Below are 17,015 nucleotides of genomic sequence, written 5' to 3'. Positions count from 1 at the left end.
AAATCATCTCTAGTTGATTATCTTTGAATCGATTCGTTAGTGTTCTCTCTCCTTGGTTAAAATTTTATTATCAAAGCTGTCATCGATTCGTCAAATGTAGGAGAGTAGTGAATTAAACAAATCATACCAGCTGATCAAGTAATGTAGCAGCACTTGCGAGGGAACCCTTGTAGAGTTGATATAAAATGGTTCACAATAATAAAATTGGTATAAAAATTTTCACAATGGTAGAACTGGTATAAAAATTGGTATAAAATTGTTCACAATGGTAAAGTGGTATAAAAAATTGGTATAATTTTTTCGAAATGGAAAAACTGTTATAAATATTTAAATACAATTTGACATCATTGACGATATCGATATTTACACTTTGATCAGACAACTGCATACTCTCTTGTATAAATTACTCAACACTTGAAAACAAGAGAGAAGAGAAATGTCGAATCGAAGACAGCAAATAATCGTATAAAGCTGCTATGCTATTTTAAAGAAGTGTTCTCAATATTCTCCATTTAAAAAAATACAAGTGCTTTGTATTCAATATGAGTTAGGCGCCGAGAGAGTAGAGTTAAGATTCATGCATTAATTACTTCGTCGAAACTTCTTTACTCCTAGCCTAATATTATATTTTTCTTAACATAGTTGACCCTCTTTATCTTCTACTCTCAGAGAGTATATTATGTATTAACATTAACGTCACATAACGGCTCGTAGCGTCATAATCGTACATCACACTTTGTTTATGCCATAACTGTTGTCGCCCAAGATTCTATTGAAATCTTGTTGTGCCCATTAGCAATATCAGTTGTTCTTAAACTGTCGGAAGGCAGCTTTACATATTTGTCAAAGTTAAAAGTGGTTTTCCAGTTCCATGACGTATTGTCTGGCGGTATTTTATGGTTTAAGGCAGCAACAGCAAATGTTTCATGAGAAGATTATCAGTGACATCTCTCAATATGAAATTTGTGAATGACGTTATCTCGCACTAAATAGTAACATCAAAGTTGTTAAGTTTAAATTTACAGTATGCTCCTGTTAATAACTCCATAACATCTAAAATATTATATTATTGACAGGGTATGTTAAATTTGGCCTGAAGTTGGACCCAAAAGGAAATTGCAGAAATCCTATAAAGTGTATAGATTCGTGGTCAGCATGCTCTTCTTTCTGTCGGTCCGTCTGTATGTACGAGAGTTATTCCCTTACTTTCCAAAATATCGATCTGAAATTTTGCACACGTATATTTTAACCATGAAACTGCTCATCAGTTGGAATAAGCGATATCGAATCACGATAGCATATAGCTGTCATAGAAACTGAACTTTTTTATCTGATATGACATCCGCACAAAATTTGAAATGTTTTGTTTTCCATTATTACAATAATATCCCAACAAGTTTTCCAAATCGGAATGCTATAGCGCATAAATGCCATACAAATTTTTGCTCTATTGTTGTTGTAGTGGCAGAGAACATTCCTGAAGTAATTCCGAGAAATTAAAAAGTTGACAGTCCTTTACGGGATAAAAAACTGGGTCCGTTCCGGTTACTTAGCTCAACTGTCGTGGGAACGGTCGTTTTGATCCAATTAGGAAATAAAATTTAATCCATTTCGAACTCGAAAAATACGATCCGTAAAACTTTGTTTCAATTTAATAGTATTTAAGTTTCGGAAACTTCAGATAGTGTTTAAATCTGGATCTATTTCGAAGACGTAGACTAGATTAATATGGGAACGCAAATATAAATTATCTTAAACCGCTTCCATTTTTGAATCTAATTCCATATAAGATATAAATCTGGATCCCTTTTGAAAACGTTGGACAGATCTGTAAAAAATTGTCCACTAAATAATACTACATTTATAATATCTAAATACATAATACTATATAATAATAGTATATCACAGTTTCGGAAACATTAATTTATCAGTGACATCTTTTCATCAAGATGGCATATTAATCAGGATTCGTGTTTCAGAAAAACTACTTGTCTCTTCCTGCACTGCCACTGTAAGCTGAAGAAGCACTTATTCCGCATGGGCCTAGCTTCTTGTGTGAATTGCCGGTCCTGTGACTTGGAGTCTAAAATATCAGAACACCTGTTAATTGAGTGTATAGTCTGGGAGCAGGATAGGAATCACATCACCTAAATAGCAGCCAGCAGTATATTGGAATTTATCAATTTGCTGGGCTAGTTGAGCCGTGTGACTTAGGAGAAGACACAATAGACCCTAGGTCGCGTGCAATCCTCACTTACTTATCTAAACTAATCTTCAGAAAGACTAACTGTGGTCTTTTATGGAAACTTTTTCAACTTCAGCTACGATATAAATCTGGAACCAAGTAGACCCGGTGATAAAAAAATTGTTTACATTTTTATAAACATTTCATCGTTTTCCAAAAAATTCGCTCCACCCTAATACGCACTGATATCTGCGTTGCTGATCATCAAAACTCAATACCGTTAATGTGTTGCTGCTGCTGTTGAGCCAAAAGATTCAAATCGTAACTGCTCGAACGTATAGAATTATTAAATAAAATACAAGCAAAAACACGCGCGAATTTAACAAAAATCAAAAACAAGACTAACAAAAAAGGAGTAAAGAAAAAATTAAATTAAATAATAATCAAAGCATGAGAAAATCAGCAACAGAATAAAGGCAACAAACGTGCATCCAAAAGCGACTACACACACACACATATACACACATTTATGTATGTATATGTATGGCTTCGGCGGCATTTTACGACAGCCGGATTGGGTGGCCCGCGCGTGGAATGTGTACGAGCGCGTGTGTGCCAGTGTGTGCGCGGGATTTATTTACATTACTTTCGGTCGTACTATATTCGTATTTGATTTGTAATTGTATTGGTAATGCTACTGTTGCTGCGACTATCTGTTGCTTGCGCTTTAATATCGATATACCCACTTATGTGGCTACGTACATATGTACGGTTGGTTTGAGTGTAATTTTCAAGTACCGCCCGATATGCCTGAGGAGCGAAGTAAATTAAATATAAGTATAAATGAAATAGTTATGTTAACGCTTCGCTTAGTTGGCTTGAAATTGTCGCATGGAACACGTCTATATATGGCTTAACGTAAGAGTAATTGAATACGGAATTAAACGCAACGTAATAACGGAATAATATTTAAACACAAAACGTTCGTTCATAAAGTGAGTGTTTTGTTTTTGGTTTCTCAATTTTTTTGTGTGTGTTTTATTTTAAGTTTCAGTGTTTGCTAGTGTTGGCACAGGCTTTTAAGGAAACTAGTTGAACTATAGCAAGCAAATGATTTATGGACTCTGTGAAAAATATTATAATGAATATTATAATGCATAAAAAATAATATAACTGTGAATGCAGCAATTAAAATCTGCGTGTTTTGATCTGTTAAGCGTAAAAAGTTTGCTGTAATTATTAAACTTTATGTGAACGAAAAGTAATGCATTGGAAAAGTACTGAAAACTTGTTTTGAAATTAACATATGCAAGAATATATAAATAAAAGTTGTAAAATAAATAAAAATACAAAGGGACTGATTTGATTTGTGTATCTGTATTTTGTGCATGTATTCCAAAAATATATAAAAATACGTTCAATGGTTGCAAGCCAGCTTAAGAGTTAGCACTCCCGGAGTTATTGCTTAAAATATACTCACTAATTACACTTATTGTTTGTGGTAGCTCCAACCCAAGTCCCAGTTTGCATTTGCTGGTGAAGGAAATTGCCTTTTAAATATGTTCATATATATTTCCGATTTCTCATTGAAGTCATTTTTTTTCTTGTGACTTGCCTTACTTCTGTCTGTAACTCATCAAAGCACAAGTGTTTACCTCAAGTTCGTGAGTGTTCAGAGGACTTTCAACATATGCTTTGCTCTTCGAATAATGTCACAAAAAGTAGTTTGATAGAAAAAAGGGATTAACTAAACAGCATTAGCTTCCTTTGATATCAGACGTTCATGGCAACTGTAAACTTTTTGTATATTTTTGATGGCCTCAAAAACTAATTCTTTATGCCCAATAAAATAATGATTCCGTATGCTCAAAAAAATTTGATTAAATTATGATTTTATGCAAAAGCCGGTCAGAATAGTTACATTTTGGCGCCGCAATGAAGTTTCATTGATCCCGTATGGATTTTCCCCAAATACGTCAATTGCGTGCTTACAGGTATTGACGCTGTCAGACAGTGTGAATTTTCACGTTGAGCTACCAAACTGAGCGGCTATTGTCAAGAACGTCAATACTTCAAAGCATTATTTAGGTCGAATAATTGGCATTAGAAAAAAAAATAGAAAAAAGTTTATGGACTTTTTAATAAATAAAATTGTCAGGAATTTTGAAATCATGATTTTTTTATTTGCATTACCTTAAATTTTAGATCGAATAATTTTTTTTTTTTAATTTGGTTAAAAAAATTAAAATTCTTAACAAACCTTCATTTAGACAAAAATCAAAGGGATTTTTTTAAAAAATCAAATTTCCTGAGAATCTTCGATTTATGTAAAATATCTTCCATGTTTTTCAAAAAATGTAATTTTTTAATAAAGCAAAATCAAAAACTTCACTCATAAAAAAGAAATGTAACTTTTTGAAGATAATACCTGATTTATGTAAAATAGGGAGCAATCCATTAATTTTTTTTTTTCAAAAATTTCGCTTTTAAAGTAGGAAATGTCGCTTTTCGAAGACCGACGCCAAAAATGGAGCAAAAAAATGTTAAAATAACGGAACATAGCAAAAAAATGTATAACGGTATACAGTTTTTGAAAACTTAAATATTTTGAAATTTTTTTTTAATTTTTTCAAAGTAAGAGGTACAGAAAAATACTACTTGAAATTACGAATTCCCCAGAATCTCGGAGAAAATATTAGATTTTTTTTTAATATTTGATCAAATATTTAAATAAATATCCTTTTTAATTTCAAAATTTCTGAGAATCATTGATTCATGTAAAATACACCTAAAGTCGGAAATTAAAATGTGAAAACTGAAATGTTTAAATAAAAATAACATATGTATGTATGTATGTATTCATATAGCACATAAGTAAAATATATGTACACAGTTTTTAAAATCTTAGATACAAAATTTCAAAAACAAAATTTTAATTCTTCAGAATACTTGACTATTTCATAAGAAAGTGGTTTAAAAAATTATTTTTTTTTGTTTAATTTTTTTTTTTCAATGTTTCTCATTTTAAATTTGGAAATTTTTATTAAACATTTTTTTTTCCAAAATTTTAATAATTTCACACTTAAAGTAGAAAATGAATTGAAAAGAATTAGGTAATCCCTATATCAAAGTCTTTTAATTTGTCTAGAATTTTCGCGACTTTCTTAATAACACAGCAAGCAAACAGCAACTCCATACGCTCCAAAAACACTCTCATCCCTTTAATTATTCTTAACCCAAGTTGCATTTCAGCAAGAAAAGTATTCAACGCTATATTTCACACTAACGCTTTTGGATCACCACTGGCGCTGCAGCACGTTGCACTCACTTCTCAACACCCAGCGACCAAAATGGTCAACGGGAAGAACAGGTGCACGCTGTTGACAATAAACTCTACACACTCAATACAAATATAAGCACCTTGCTGTCTGATTAAAGCTCGCGAAATGCCCACAAAGAAGCAAACAAATAAATGCCTTTAACAATAAAAAAAAGATAATAAGCAGAACAAACACAAATTAAGCCAAGTAGACAGGTGGAGACACAGCTCGACAGACAGACAGTACAATTGAGAGCGCGCAAACACGCCGCGTCACGCCGCGCCGCGCAGCACAACAACAACAAAGATCGAACAGCTGGTCCGTTGGCGGAGCGAGTGCATCCACTTGTCGCCGTCATCGCCAGCAAATTGCGTCCGCATTAGAAAGTCGGCCTTGTGGTTTGTTGGCTGACGCTGGCGCTCGCGTTCGCGCTTCGCAAAAACCGTTCATTAAGTGTCTGAATGCAACGCTAAGCGGGCGAAGCACGCTCACACGCCAAACGAAGCGAAACAAACAAAGAATCGCTCGCATTAGACGCGCACAAAAGCGGCGCAACGATTAAACTAGTGATTAAAAATATGTTAGTTGCACAAAAACACCAAAAAACAAATGAAAACAAACAAAAAAGTAGAAAAACGCTGAAACGCAAAAATAATTTAACATTTTAATTGACATTTACTAGCGGCCAGCGCATGTGTTTTGCTATTAATTGTAGCAAATTACAACAAAAAAATTTAAAAAAAAAGTTGAAAAAACATTACAAGTGTCGCATGAAAGTAATAATATATTTTTTATTGTTTTTTTTTTAGTGTAAACGGCGTTAAGCACATACATATTATAGCAGCAAACAAATAATTTACAACAATAAATATTTAAGCCACTGAAAAAACACAAACACAGCAGTATTTGCACAGAAGCAAATATTTCAAACGATCATTCCGTGTCGATTTCAAGTGTCACAACCAGCGAGCGCGCAGCAAAACCGAAGCGAACAAAATGACGGTGAAAAAAATCTGGCCTACAAGCGGCAACGTGGACAACGCGCCCAAAGATGACAGCGAAGTGGTCGCAAAGGGTGCATGTAAGTAGAGATTTGATTTCTTATTGCTAATGTAAATGCTTTTAAAGTATATGAAAAAGGGGATTAACTACTTGCAAGAGGCGCATATTCATATTTTTTTTAATTTTGTTAGTCGAAAATGTTTAGTATATTCTTATGGGAATCACCAATGTTTAGTGGTTCAGCAGGCTGAGCAGCTATCATAAACATAAATATAATTAATTAATGTAATAAATTTGCTTAGTGTGAGATCATACCCCTATTTTGTGAAATTTGCGAATACTATTGTGATCGAATTGAAAGGTGAATTTTGTCCATTTCATCTCCTTCAAAATAATTCCCTCCCGCTGCAATATACTTATGCCACGAATTTTCCAGTAATCATAGCACTTGGAAAAATACTTCGCCGTGATGGCCATCAGAGCCTTTTTCGATTCAGCTTTTATATCTTCAATTGAGTCAAAACGATGTCCGCGGAGTGGTCATGTGATCACTCATCATCTACGTGATTTCATAAAAAGATGCCATGAAAAAATTAATAATATTGCCAAAAAAATTCCGCTCTTCCACTCTATAATAAGAAATGCATTGCGTCTGCAATGCAAGGGTAAAATACTTACCATACGCCAAATGCTCTACTGACATGCTTTTATGAAATTCGAAATCAAACAAATTTGACTAGTCATGCTCGTCCAAAAATATTCAAATTAAAAGTAGCAAATTGAATGGTATGCTATTAACAAAATTAAAAATGAAAACAAATAAAAATAAAAAAAATTATTGAACATGATGAGTGATTTCACGGTCATTTATAGAATGATAAACCATAAATGTTAAATATATTGATTGACCAAAGGTTATTGTGGTGATTTCAAAGTATATCAATATTTAGTTAGTATAAATATGGATTTTATTTAATTTGTTTTTAATAGCCGTTATTAAATTCATATAATTTATACGTGTTGCCATTTTCTAAAAATATTTAACCAGTAGTTGCACGATACTTTGCACTTTACGAAAGCGAATCAGGCAATGTAAACAAATATCAATAATAAAATGAAAGCAAATGCATTAACAATATTATTAAGGGGGTTTAATTTGTGATGGTTATATAGCATATACATACATACATATGTATGTATAAAAATAAATTTTATTTGAAATTTTAAATTGTTTTTTTTTTTGCTTTTCCAAAGTTTATACCTTAGAAATTGTTAAAAGAAAATATTTTCTAAGAATTTTTACATTAAGAATTAAAAAAATCAATATTGTATAAATTTAAGAGTATATTTTACAGAGGCAACTTGTTTTAATTTCATTTTATTAGTAAATTTTTTTTTATTTTAACCACTAGAAGTTTTAAAAAATATATTTTGCTGTTAATATTCACTAAAATTTAAAAAACTGATGATATTAATTTTTTTTAATTCAATCAATTTGAATTTTTTTTTATTTCTTCAAAAAAATGCTTATAAAATTTTTGTTTATTAATGCATTTGTTGTTATTAGAAAATAACTTATTTACTTAGCTTAGATGTTAAAACAATACTTATGTATGCACATATGGTTTACATATACATATGTATGCATATCTATGTGTAATATAAATACGTGTCTAAACACGAAATATAACACTTGTAATTACTACAGTCATGTATACTGTGCTAAAGTGAGTGTTTTCTCTCAGCCCATAAACTCTGTTGCTTTTGTTTTACTTACACGTTTTAAAGTTTATTGCTTATTTAATCCTAAACAAATTTAAGTGCTAACTTGTGTTTTAGTTAATAGTTCTATAACAAATTTGTTATATAAAACTAATTACGGTTAGAGGAGAGAAAAAATGAGCAAAAATATAAAATTTTAAAACAGCTGACTTATTAGAAAAAATATATTATTTTTAATAAAAAAAAAATTTTAAGACATGAATTTCTACGAAAAATTTCCAAGTGTTTGAAAAGAGTTAACTTTTAATTAAAAATATTTAAAATTAAAAAAAAATCTTGTTAATAAATTTCTTTAAAAAAGTAGATCAAAATAAAATAATGATGCTGATAAAATAATTAATTTTTCATATTATTATTATATTAATAAAAAAATATTTACGAAATCATTTTCAGGTAGTTTAAGCATACCTGACTTATTGTGCAAACATTTAACATATATAGTTATTGATTATAAATTTATTAAAATAAAGTCAAATTTCCTAAATTTTAATTTCACTGTACTCAGCAAACAGATAATTCATGTTATGTTAACCAACTACTGTTATGACCAGAGAATTGGAGGCAAAATGTAAAATATTCAACCAATTTATTTAACATAATTTCTTTTAAAATGATGTTATGTTAACTAACATATAACACAAGAACATAAAAAGAAAAACACCTGAACTTATTTTTAAAATCTAAGCCATTTTAGTTAATAATATACCGACATACATAATAACCACTTTGCTCAAATATGTATATTTAAGCGCTGTTATGTTAACTAACAGCAGCCATAATTAAATAAGGAAACACTTAATTATTTCCAACATTAACTAACATTTCAGCTTTATCTATTGCTCAATTAAAATATTTGACTTCAACGAACTCTTAGCATATTATCTTACTGACACGATTCACCATTATTAAAAAAAATCACATGCTTTTTCATAAATGTTGTTTTTTTTTGTTTAAACTTATTTCCTATTCTGCGAAAACCACTTAACAGCCATTGAGTTTATGAATATGCGTAGATTTCAAAATCGGCCTGCTTTGCGTAGTAAAATGCAAATATACATGTGAAAATAAACGCTTGGTAACAGATACTCAAAAAATCAGACAGAAAAACCAAAGAAAAAAAATTATAATAATAATTGGCAAACTCGTACAGGTATTACATGACCTGGAAAAACGCTTTTGTACTTGGCCTGGAAAATTGTCAAATTGAAGTGTGCTGCTGGCGCCTTCGTGCACCACTTTTCAAGCCTACTTAGTTTTAGCTGTCAACACATAAACGCATACATTGATGGTATACATTAACAGCGCATTAGTCGCTGCATATTAAAAGTTTATTTATTTACCTTTTTAAGTGCGTGTGTCTATATAGCTGCCAAGTGGCGTCTGACGCGCAAAGAAATCCTATTCGTTTGGTCTAACAAACTGCAAATGCATTAAAATATTCAAGCAGATTTTTTTGCTAATTCACCGCTGTAGAGCGGTGCTTGTGACGATGGTACCACTTGATATGGGTTTTTTCGCAGATATTGTATGTCTGTATGTACATATACAGACGTTGGTGATTCCCTCGATTTTGTGAATGGCTAAAACGCGTGTATGCAAATTCGTAGACAATTCGGCCAAAGACAAGATTTTGCATTCTTTTTTTGTATTACGCACACACATAAATACATATAAATAGTGGCTGATGTGTGTAGGCATAAATGATAAGCAATTTTTTGAATTTTTCTTTTCATCACAAGAAATTTAGACTTCAAAATATTTAGAATATTTTCACATATTTCCACCTAGAGGAAAGTAAGACCCCTCCACAATTCGCAAATGTTGTTTTAGACAGGTTTTAGCCACACATATATATATTTAGACTGTATTACGGTTAAACCAGCAAATATTTCACAAGCCAAATCGTTACATATTTATGAGCAAACAGTGGCAGGAAGCAGTTAATTAATACATAGCCTGCATGTCTAGTTAGTTGAACTGTTATATTTGCGCAGCCAGTGCTTTGATTTGAATATCTTTCAATGGGGAGTGTAAAAAACGGGAAAAAACTGAAACAAGAAATATAATTTTTATTATCTATATACATGTAAGTATTTGTTGTGCTACTTTTTGAAAGCAAAATAAATTTAATTTGCATAGGGTGCTGTAAGCAACAATTAAATGTCAAACAAATGGAATAAAAGTAATTAATTATATAGAAATGAAAATATTATTGTAATTATGTGTATTGTAGTCCCTTCTCGTTTTGTAGTGTGATGCAATGTAAAAAAGCTGGCTTTTCGATACTCGATAATTTTTTGTGTGATAACAGCTTAAGCTGACTTAAATTATGTAGCTTCGCAAAGTTAACGGAACCAAAAATGTATTCGAGTCTCGAATAATTTTAACCGAATTTGTTGAAATAGCTTTAGTCTAGTTCGTTTGCTGGTACTCAAGACTCGATATTTGAGCTAAATTCAAAACGCTGAAGAATTTGTTCGAGTTTCGAATGTTTTTAGTTTGAAATGCACAGCCATTTGAGGTGGATGAAGTTAATATTTCCAATTTACCCACATAAAATCGAAAATCTAGTTCGAGTCTCGAATTTGATTTACTTAATTTGGTTTCACAACATATCTATCCTAGCTGAATTTGACTTCATTATTTATAATTTTTACATATTTCCACCTAATTTCTCGTAAAAAAAGGTTTTTTCAGCTCCAGTGACTAGGCAAAAATCGAAATTTTTTTAGTATGCCTACTGCGCAAAAATAGACAGCAATTATTTGACTATAAAATCATTACGCAGACCAGATTTAAACACCAATTATCAAATTTTATCATCTGCCAGCACGTTTTCCACTCAGACACAGCTAACGCTCAATTTACAACTTTTTTATAAGCGTGCACGAAAAATGAATGAACAAATATATAAAAAAAATCGTCTTTGATAGATGTCTATATTTTTCGATAAGATTTATGTATACAAGTTATTTACGCCAGCTATTAGCTTATCAAATATCCAATATGCATTAAGTGAAGTACTATCACAAAGTCATCAAAAATGAAGAAATCAGCAGTTTTGGCGACAGCAGGTGTTAATTGATGGCCTGCGATGTGGCTAACCGAAAATAGATAACACGCCAAAAAAGAAATTCGTATTTTTGGTAGTGCAAATATTTATTGGTTAATGAAATGCGGTACACAATTATGGGTTGTTGATTGCTTGGCAAAACGGCGGAGTTATAAATATACGCAAATGTATTAAATACTCGAAAAAAATAAAAATAAATGTTAAGCAAGTTGGCCCATTAAGTTATTGAAGAATGTAAAACGTCAATAGATTTTTGAAAAATATGAATAAATAACTTCATAAACATAAAATTATGCTTAAAATTGACAAACCTTTTTGATTTACTGAACTTATTTATTTTCTTTTTTTTATAAATTTAATAGTTTATGCCAACAATTTTTTTTTGTTAAAAAAAATATTTTCGTAATACTGTTGGAATTTTTTTTTTTGATTTTTTGTTAATTCAATGTTGCGCAGAATTAAATAAAAATAATACATTTTTTTCTAAATATATCTTCAACTAATCTTCCTAATGAGTAAAATTTTGTGAACAAATATCCAGTTGTTCTTGTTCTGTGCGGAATTCCCTGCAAATCTTTCGCAAGTCATTACATATATTCCCACCACAAGCAAACACACAAACAGTGATAAAAATTACTAAAAATTTGTACAATGGAAAATTTATGGCAGCAAGCATTTGTGATATTTAAAAATAATATTGGGCGTTCTTTAGTGAGGAAGGGGAGCTATACATTCTAATTACCAAAAAACCAAACTAAAATCACACAAAATAAATTTTAACCGCCTTTCACCCAAAAAACATTGCAGCCCGTTGACAATCACTGGCCAAAAAGTAAATGCAAATGTTATTTACATTAGCACTTTTATTAACAGCGCAGTGGAAACAGCATGTTTGCACATATGTATGTATGCACGCACTAATAACAATGTTGCATATAGAGCTACCGATTCAGCGCATAGTATTCACATATTTATATCCAAACTTGACAGATATTTTTATGGATCACTTATGACGCCAGTCTGTTAAGATTTATCACTGTTAATTGCTGGCTGTAATTCATCATGACTATGTAATCAGCGAATGTCAATATTAACATGAGATGCTTGTCAACAGAATATGTCAGCAGTTGTAATATAAAATATGCTGACGAGCCAAGTGGTAATGCACTGTATTTGTATATGTATATGAATGTATTTCTGTGTTTATCTGTTGCCCTACAGGTGGTCCTTATCGTACTGATTGCATTGCTGTTGTTGTTATACAATGACTGCTTGATAGCAGTATTGAAAGATAGCAAATATTCTATAAATTTCATTTTCTTTCTTTACAAATGCATGTCAACATGTATTATCAGCGAGAAATATATATTTCCACTGCGTGCTTGTGGAATTTTACGCAGTTCAGTAGCGCAAAGAAAGATGTACATACATATATGTATGTATGTATCTTCAATATCGGTATTGCGTTCAGTGAGAATCCGGCTGACAGATTAGCAGTGATCGCTATAATAATAAAATTTAATACCGTAAAATTTATTTAGTGTATTGTAATTGAAGTTAATGAACTTTGATTTTGGTATTTTTAGCTTCATATTTTTTCCACAATCAAAATTATAAAAAACAAAATATAAAATACTTTGGTTAAAATAAACATTTCGAAGATACTGTACAAAATTTTTTTATTAAAAAAAAAAAAATTAAATTTTTTATTTGTATTTATAAGCTTTCCTTAACTCCTCAAATTTTAAACTTTTTCATATAAAGTCTATTTATTCAATAATTGTAAATAAGTGGCATCTCTCTTTAAAAAAAAAAATTTTTTTTGACTGTAAGATTTCTAGACTCGAATTGGTATGACTATAAATGGTTATTAAAAAATTGTAAATATGTGGCAACCCTCCACACAAAAAATTATTTGTACAGTAAGTTTTGTTAAACCTCTACAATTTGCAAAGTTTTTTATATTAAGATTTTTATTTAAAATTTTCAAACAGGTGGCAACCCTATAACTTTTTTATTCTTAATTACACAAGCATTAATGAAATAATACAAAAGAACTCAAATTAATTAAGTTTTCAAGAAGTTAACGCGTTTTATGATGCGTGACGGCTTTTCGTTGCTTAACGCAATTTCGTTGCAGTTAGTCGAATTAAAATGTTTCTCAATTTTATTATTATTTTCATATTTTTTTCCAAGCTATTTAAATTTATTCACTATTTCCATAACTACCTAAATACATACTTGTATATAGATAAGAAAGATGAAGAGTTAATAATTGTATAATTTGAAATTAACACAAATTCCAAAGCTGCATATACTTGTACAAGTACATTCCTAAATGGCAGTTGACAAGATTTTTGAAGCAAGTACAATTAATTGACACTAAAAGTGAATACCAGTTTAGCATTTGCATTAAATGATATAAAAGTTACACAATAAATTAAACCATTAATGTGTAACAATGTAAAAGATTAGTAACTGCTTTTAGTTCATTTTATATTTTAATAAATTCATACTTTTTTAATGTCTTGTAAAGAGCAAAATGATTACTAAATATTTAGACATATTTATTAATATGTGCGTCTATATATAATATAATCACATGAATTTAAGCACAATTATATATACATATATATTTGTGTATATGTATGAGTGTTTGTGACTTTGGCAATGTATCCACTTCTCGCCTCAAGTGGTCGTCATGAGTCTCGTCGATCGAATTGGTAATTTATGCCGAAGGTTGATATTTGGCGCCATACTTCTATAATAATTGGCTGTACATACCCATATGTGCGTACGTGTGTTTGTTGTATACTATTAGTACATATATTACACTATATTATTCCATGAAATTTATGTAGTCACAATAACTTATTTACACATACATATATACATACGTATGACTTTTGGTATGAATAAATTATTGGAGCGAGAATTCGCGTATGGCATTCCTAAAACTACCCAGTACTGACACTGAAACTGTTTGTGCAAAAGAAATACTGAGAGTCAGAACTTGACTGACGCTTCCTGTGTTATTACTAGTTAAGTTAGAGCACATAAATCAGATGATTGTAAATAAACAAAAAAAAAAATTAAACTAAAATCTATAGAGAGCACTAATGGCGCTAAGCTTCGCTTTTTTAACATTGTTTAAAATTCCGCGTGTTTAACAAGCAGTAAATTAACTCTTTTGTAATAAATTTGTAAAGAAAAAAAAAACAAAAAATACTTTTTTGTTGAAAATTACAAACGCTTTTAAGTGTGGTTATATTAGTAGAGAATGAGTGACCCTTTGTAGTGCACTAGTATAAAAAATTATGCAATCCTCAAAGGGAATATACATAATAAGACAAAATAAGAAAAAAAAATAATAATAATAGTAATGCATAATAATAACAGCAGTAATAATTATATAAAATTTAAAAATTAATTCTTTTTATTTTTTGCATGATATTTTATTTCTTTGAAATATTTGAGTTCTTTCAATTCTTCGTTATAAAAGGTAATTGTGACTAGTTTCTTTGTAAATAAAAAAAAAATATGTTTTGAATATAAAAGTTTGTAAAATATTCTTACATGCCAAAAAAATGAATAGTCTCAAATAATAACAAAATTACAACAAACAAATGGGAAAATATAAAAAAAATTTAATATTTGTTTTGGAAAAATTTCGAAAATTTATTTAGAATATATTTTTTATTTTTTTTTTTATCTTTCAAATAATTTTGTAGATATTTTTTAATAAAAGAATCGAACAAAATGTACTAAAAATTTAAAATTGTGTGTTAAAAATTGGAAAATATTTTAATTCTTTTGTGATTAATTTGTTTGTAAATAAAAAATATGATTCCCTATTTTTTGATAAAAAGTGGTTAAAATTGAAAAAAAATGGTTAAAATTGAAAAAAAGACTAATTATTTCAAAAATTAGTTAAATTAATTTACAAAACTTAAAAATAAATTAAAAAATTTCGGAAATTTTTATGTTTTCAATTTTTTAAGTAATTTTGTGCATATTTTTTAATGAAAAATTAAAAAAAAAATCAATAAAATTACTAACAAGTTAAAATTTTGAATAAAAAATTAGAAAATACTTGAAATCTTTTAATTTTTCGCTATATAATTTAATTGTGATTTGTTTTATTGCAAAAAAATATGTTAAATAATCAAATTAAAAGATATTTTTATATGCAAAAAATTTTAAAATTTTCAAAAACAAAAGAAATTGGTAAATTTATTTTGAAATTGTTTTTTTTTTGTGGTTTACCTTTTAACTAATTTTTTATATATTTTGTAATGAAAAATCGACTAATAATATATATATACATATGTACATATATATAATATTAATAAACATATGTTTATAGTAAAAAAAATAATAATAATTTGTTAAAAAATTAATTAATATAAGCAAAAATAAAAAAATAATTCGGAAAGTTACAACAATGATTAAACATAATTACAAAACAAAAAAATCAAATTTTCAAAATTTAATCAAATTTAAAAAAATTAAAAAAATTTTAAAATTTATTTTGAAATTTTATAATTTTTTTGATTACTTTTTAAATAAATGTATATATTTTCAATGAAAAATTTAACAAAAATTAATAACTAAATAATAATTAAAATTTGCAAATAAATAATATTAAAATAAAACTTAAAAAAATCAAAAAATTTCCAAAATTAAAAAAAATTGAATTATAATATTCCCTAAAAAATTAAAAATAAATATAAATTAATACAAAAAATATTTATTTAAATTTAAAAAAAGTTTAAAAACTAAAAAAGATATATTTAACTCTATTTTAATGAATAAGTTAACAACTTCAACTTAATTAAAAATTACATAAAATATAATCAGCAAAGTAAACAAAATATTCACAACCGTTACTTCAAAACCGTGCATTGCCTGCAAATAAATTACATAAAAATTTCCCATTCTAATTACTTATGAAATAGAAATCTCAGCTGTTTTATTGATTCAAATATGTATTTTCTTGTGCGCGTGCCCTAACACAAGCGCCACAGCAAACACCCAACATTAGCACATACTCGTACTCGTACACCTGCGCACAATCACTCGGCCAAATGTGCTGACAGTACCAGCGTGTCAAAATGAAGGGAGTGTGCTGCTAACTGTTTATAATGATTTGATGTAAAAATATGCGCATTCATATGCATTTTTTCACATAATTACCTTAGCGCTTCATGATCGCTACAAGAGCACGCTGAAGTGGGAAGCGTGAGTGCTACAGTGCATTTCCTACTCTCTCGCTATTACTTCTATGTGTTACTCACTCAGTCTGTTGTGTCAGTAAACGCTTACTTGCATTACTGCTTTAATTTGTTACGGTAATATGTGAATATATCAGTCATTGATAATTGCATATTTTTGTTTAAGTTCTACGCTCTTATTTGCTTGGAAATCAGCTGTGCTCAAACATGTGTTTAATGTGAAAAGCTTCGTTATGAACTTGAAGCTTTCTGAGAGCGAGTTTTAACTAACAGAGTGAGCTTTAGTCAACTGAGTGAGCTTTTGGTGACAGAGCGAGCTTTAATTAACAGAGTCAGCTTTAGTTAACGGTGGAAGCTTTGGCTAACAGAGCGAGCTTTAGTTAACATAGCAAGCTTTAGCTAACAGTTTCGTAAAGCAG

The 17,015-nt window shown here is 29.4% G+C and overlaps 1 protein-coding gene across 3 annotated transcripts in view; it reads left to right on the top strand.

The window, feature by feature from the left end:
• The first annotated feature begins 3,023 nt into the window (after positions 1 to 3,023).
• Positions 3,024 to 17,015, top strand: part of LOC105226235 (putative inorganic phosphate cotransporter) — a 30,262-nt gene continuing 16,270 nt past the window's right edge. Inside the window, exons 1-2 of one of the 3 annotated variants that reach the window (XM_011205063.3) lie at positions 3,024 to 3,180; positions 6,315 to 6,586. In XM_011205063.3, the coding sequence (XP_011203365.2) occupies positions 6,502 to 6,586 (85 nt within the window). In that variant the 5' untranslated portion in view covers positions 3,024 to 3,180; positions 6,315 to 6,501. Of the gene's footprint in view, positions 3,181 to 5,831; positions 6,086 to 6,314; positions 6,587 to 17,015 lie in introns of those variants that run through there. The other 2 variants (XM_049452956.1, XM_049452957.1) reach the window with 2 other exon arrangements.

This window comes from Bactrocera dorsalis, chromosome 3, assembly GCF_023373825.1.
Source record: "Bactrocera dorsalis isolate Fly_Bdor chromosome 3, ASM2337382v1, whole genome shotgun sequence".
Classification (NCBI taxonomy): domain Eukaryota; kingdom Metazoa; phylum Arthropoda; class Insecta; order Diptera; family Tephritidae; genus Bactrocera; species Bactrocera dorsalis.
The sequence above is the reverse complement of the archived record's forward strand: the minus strand, read 5'-3'. Positions and strand labels throughout refer to the sequence as shown.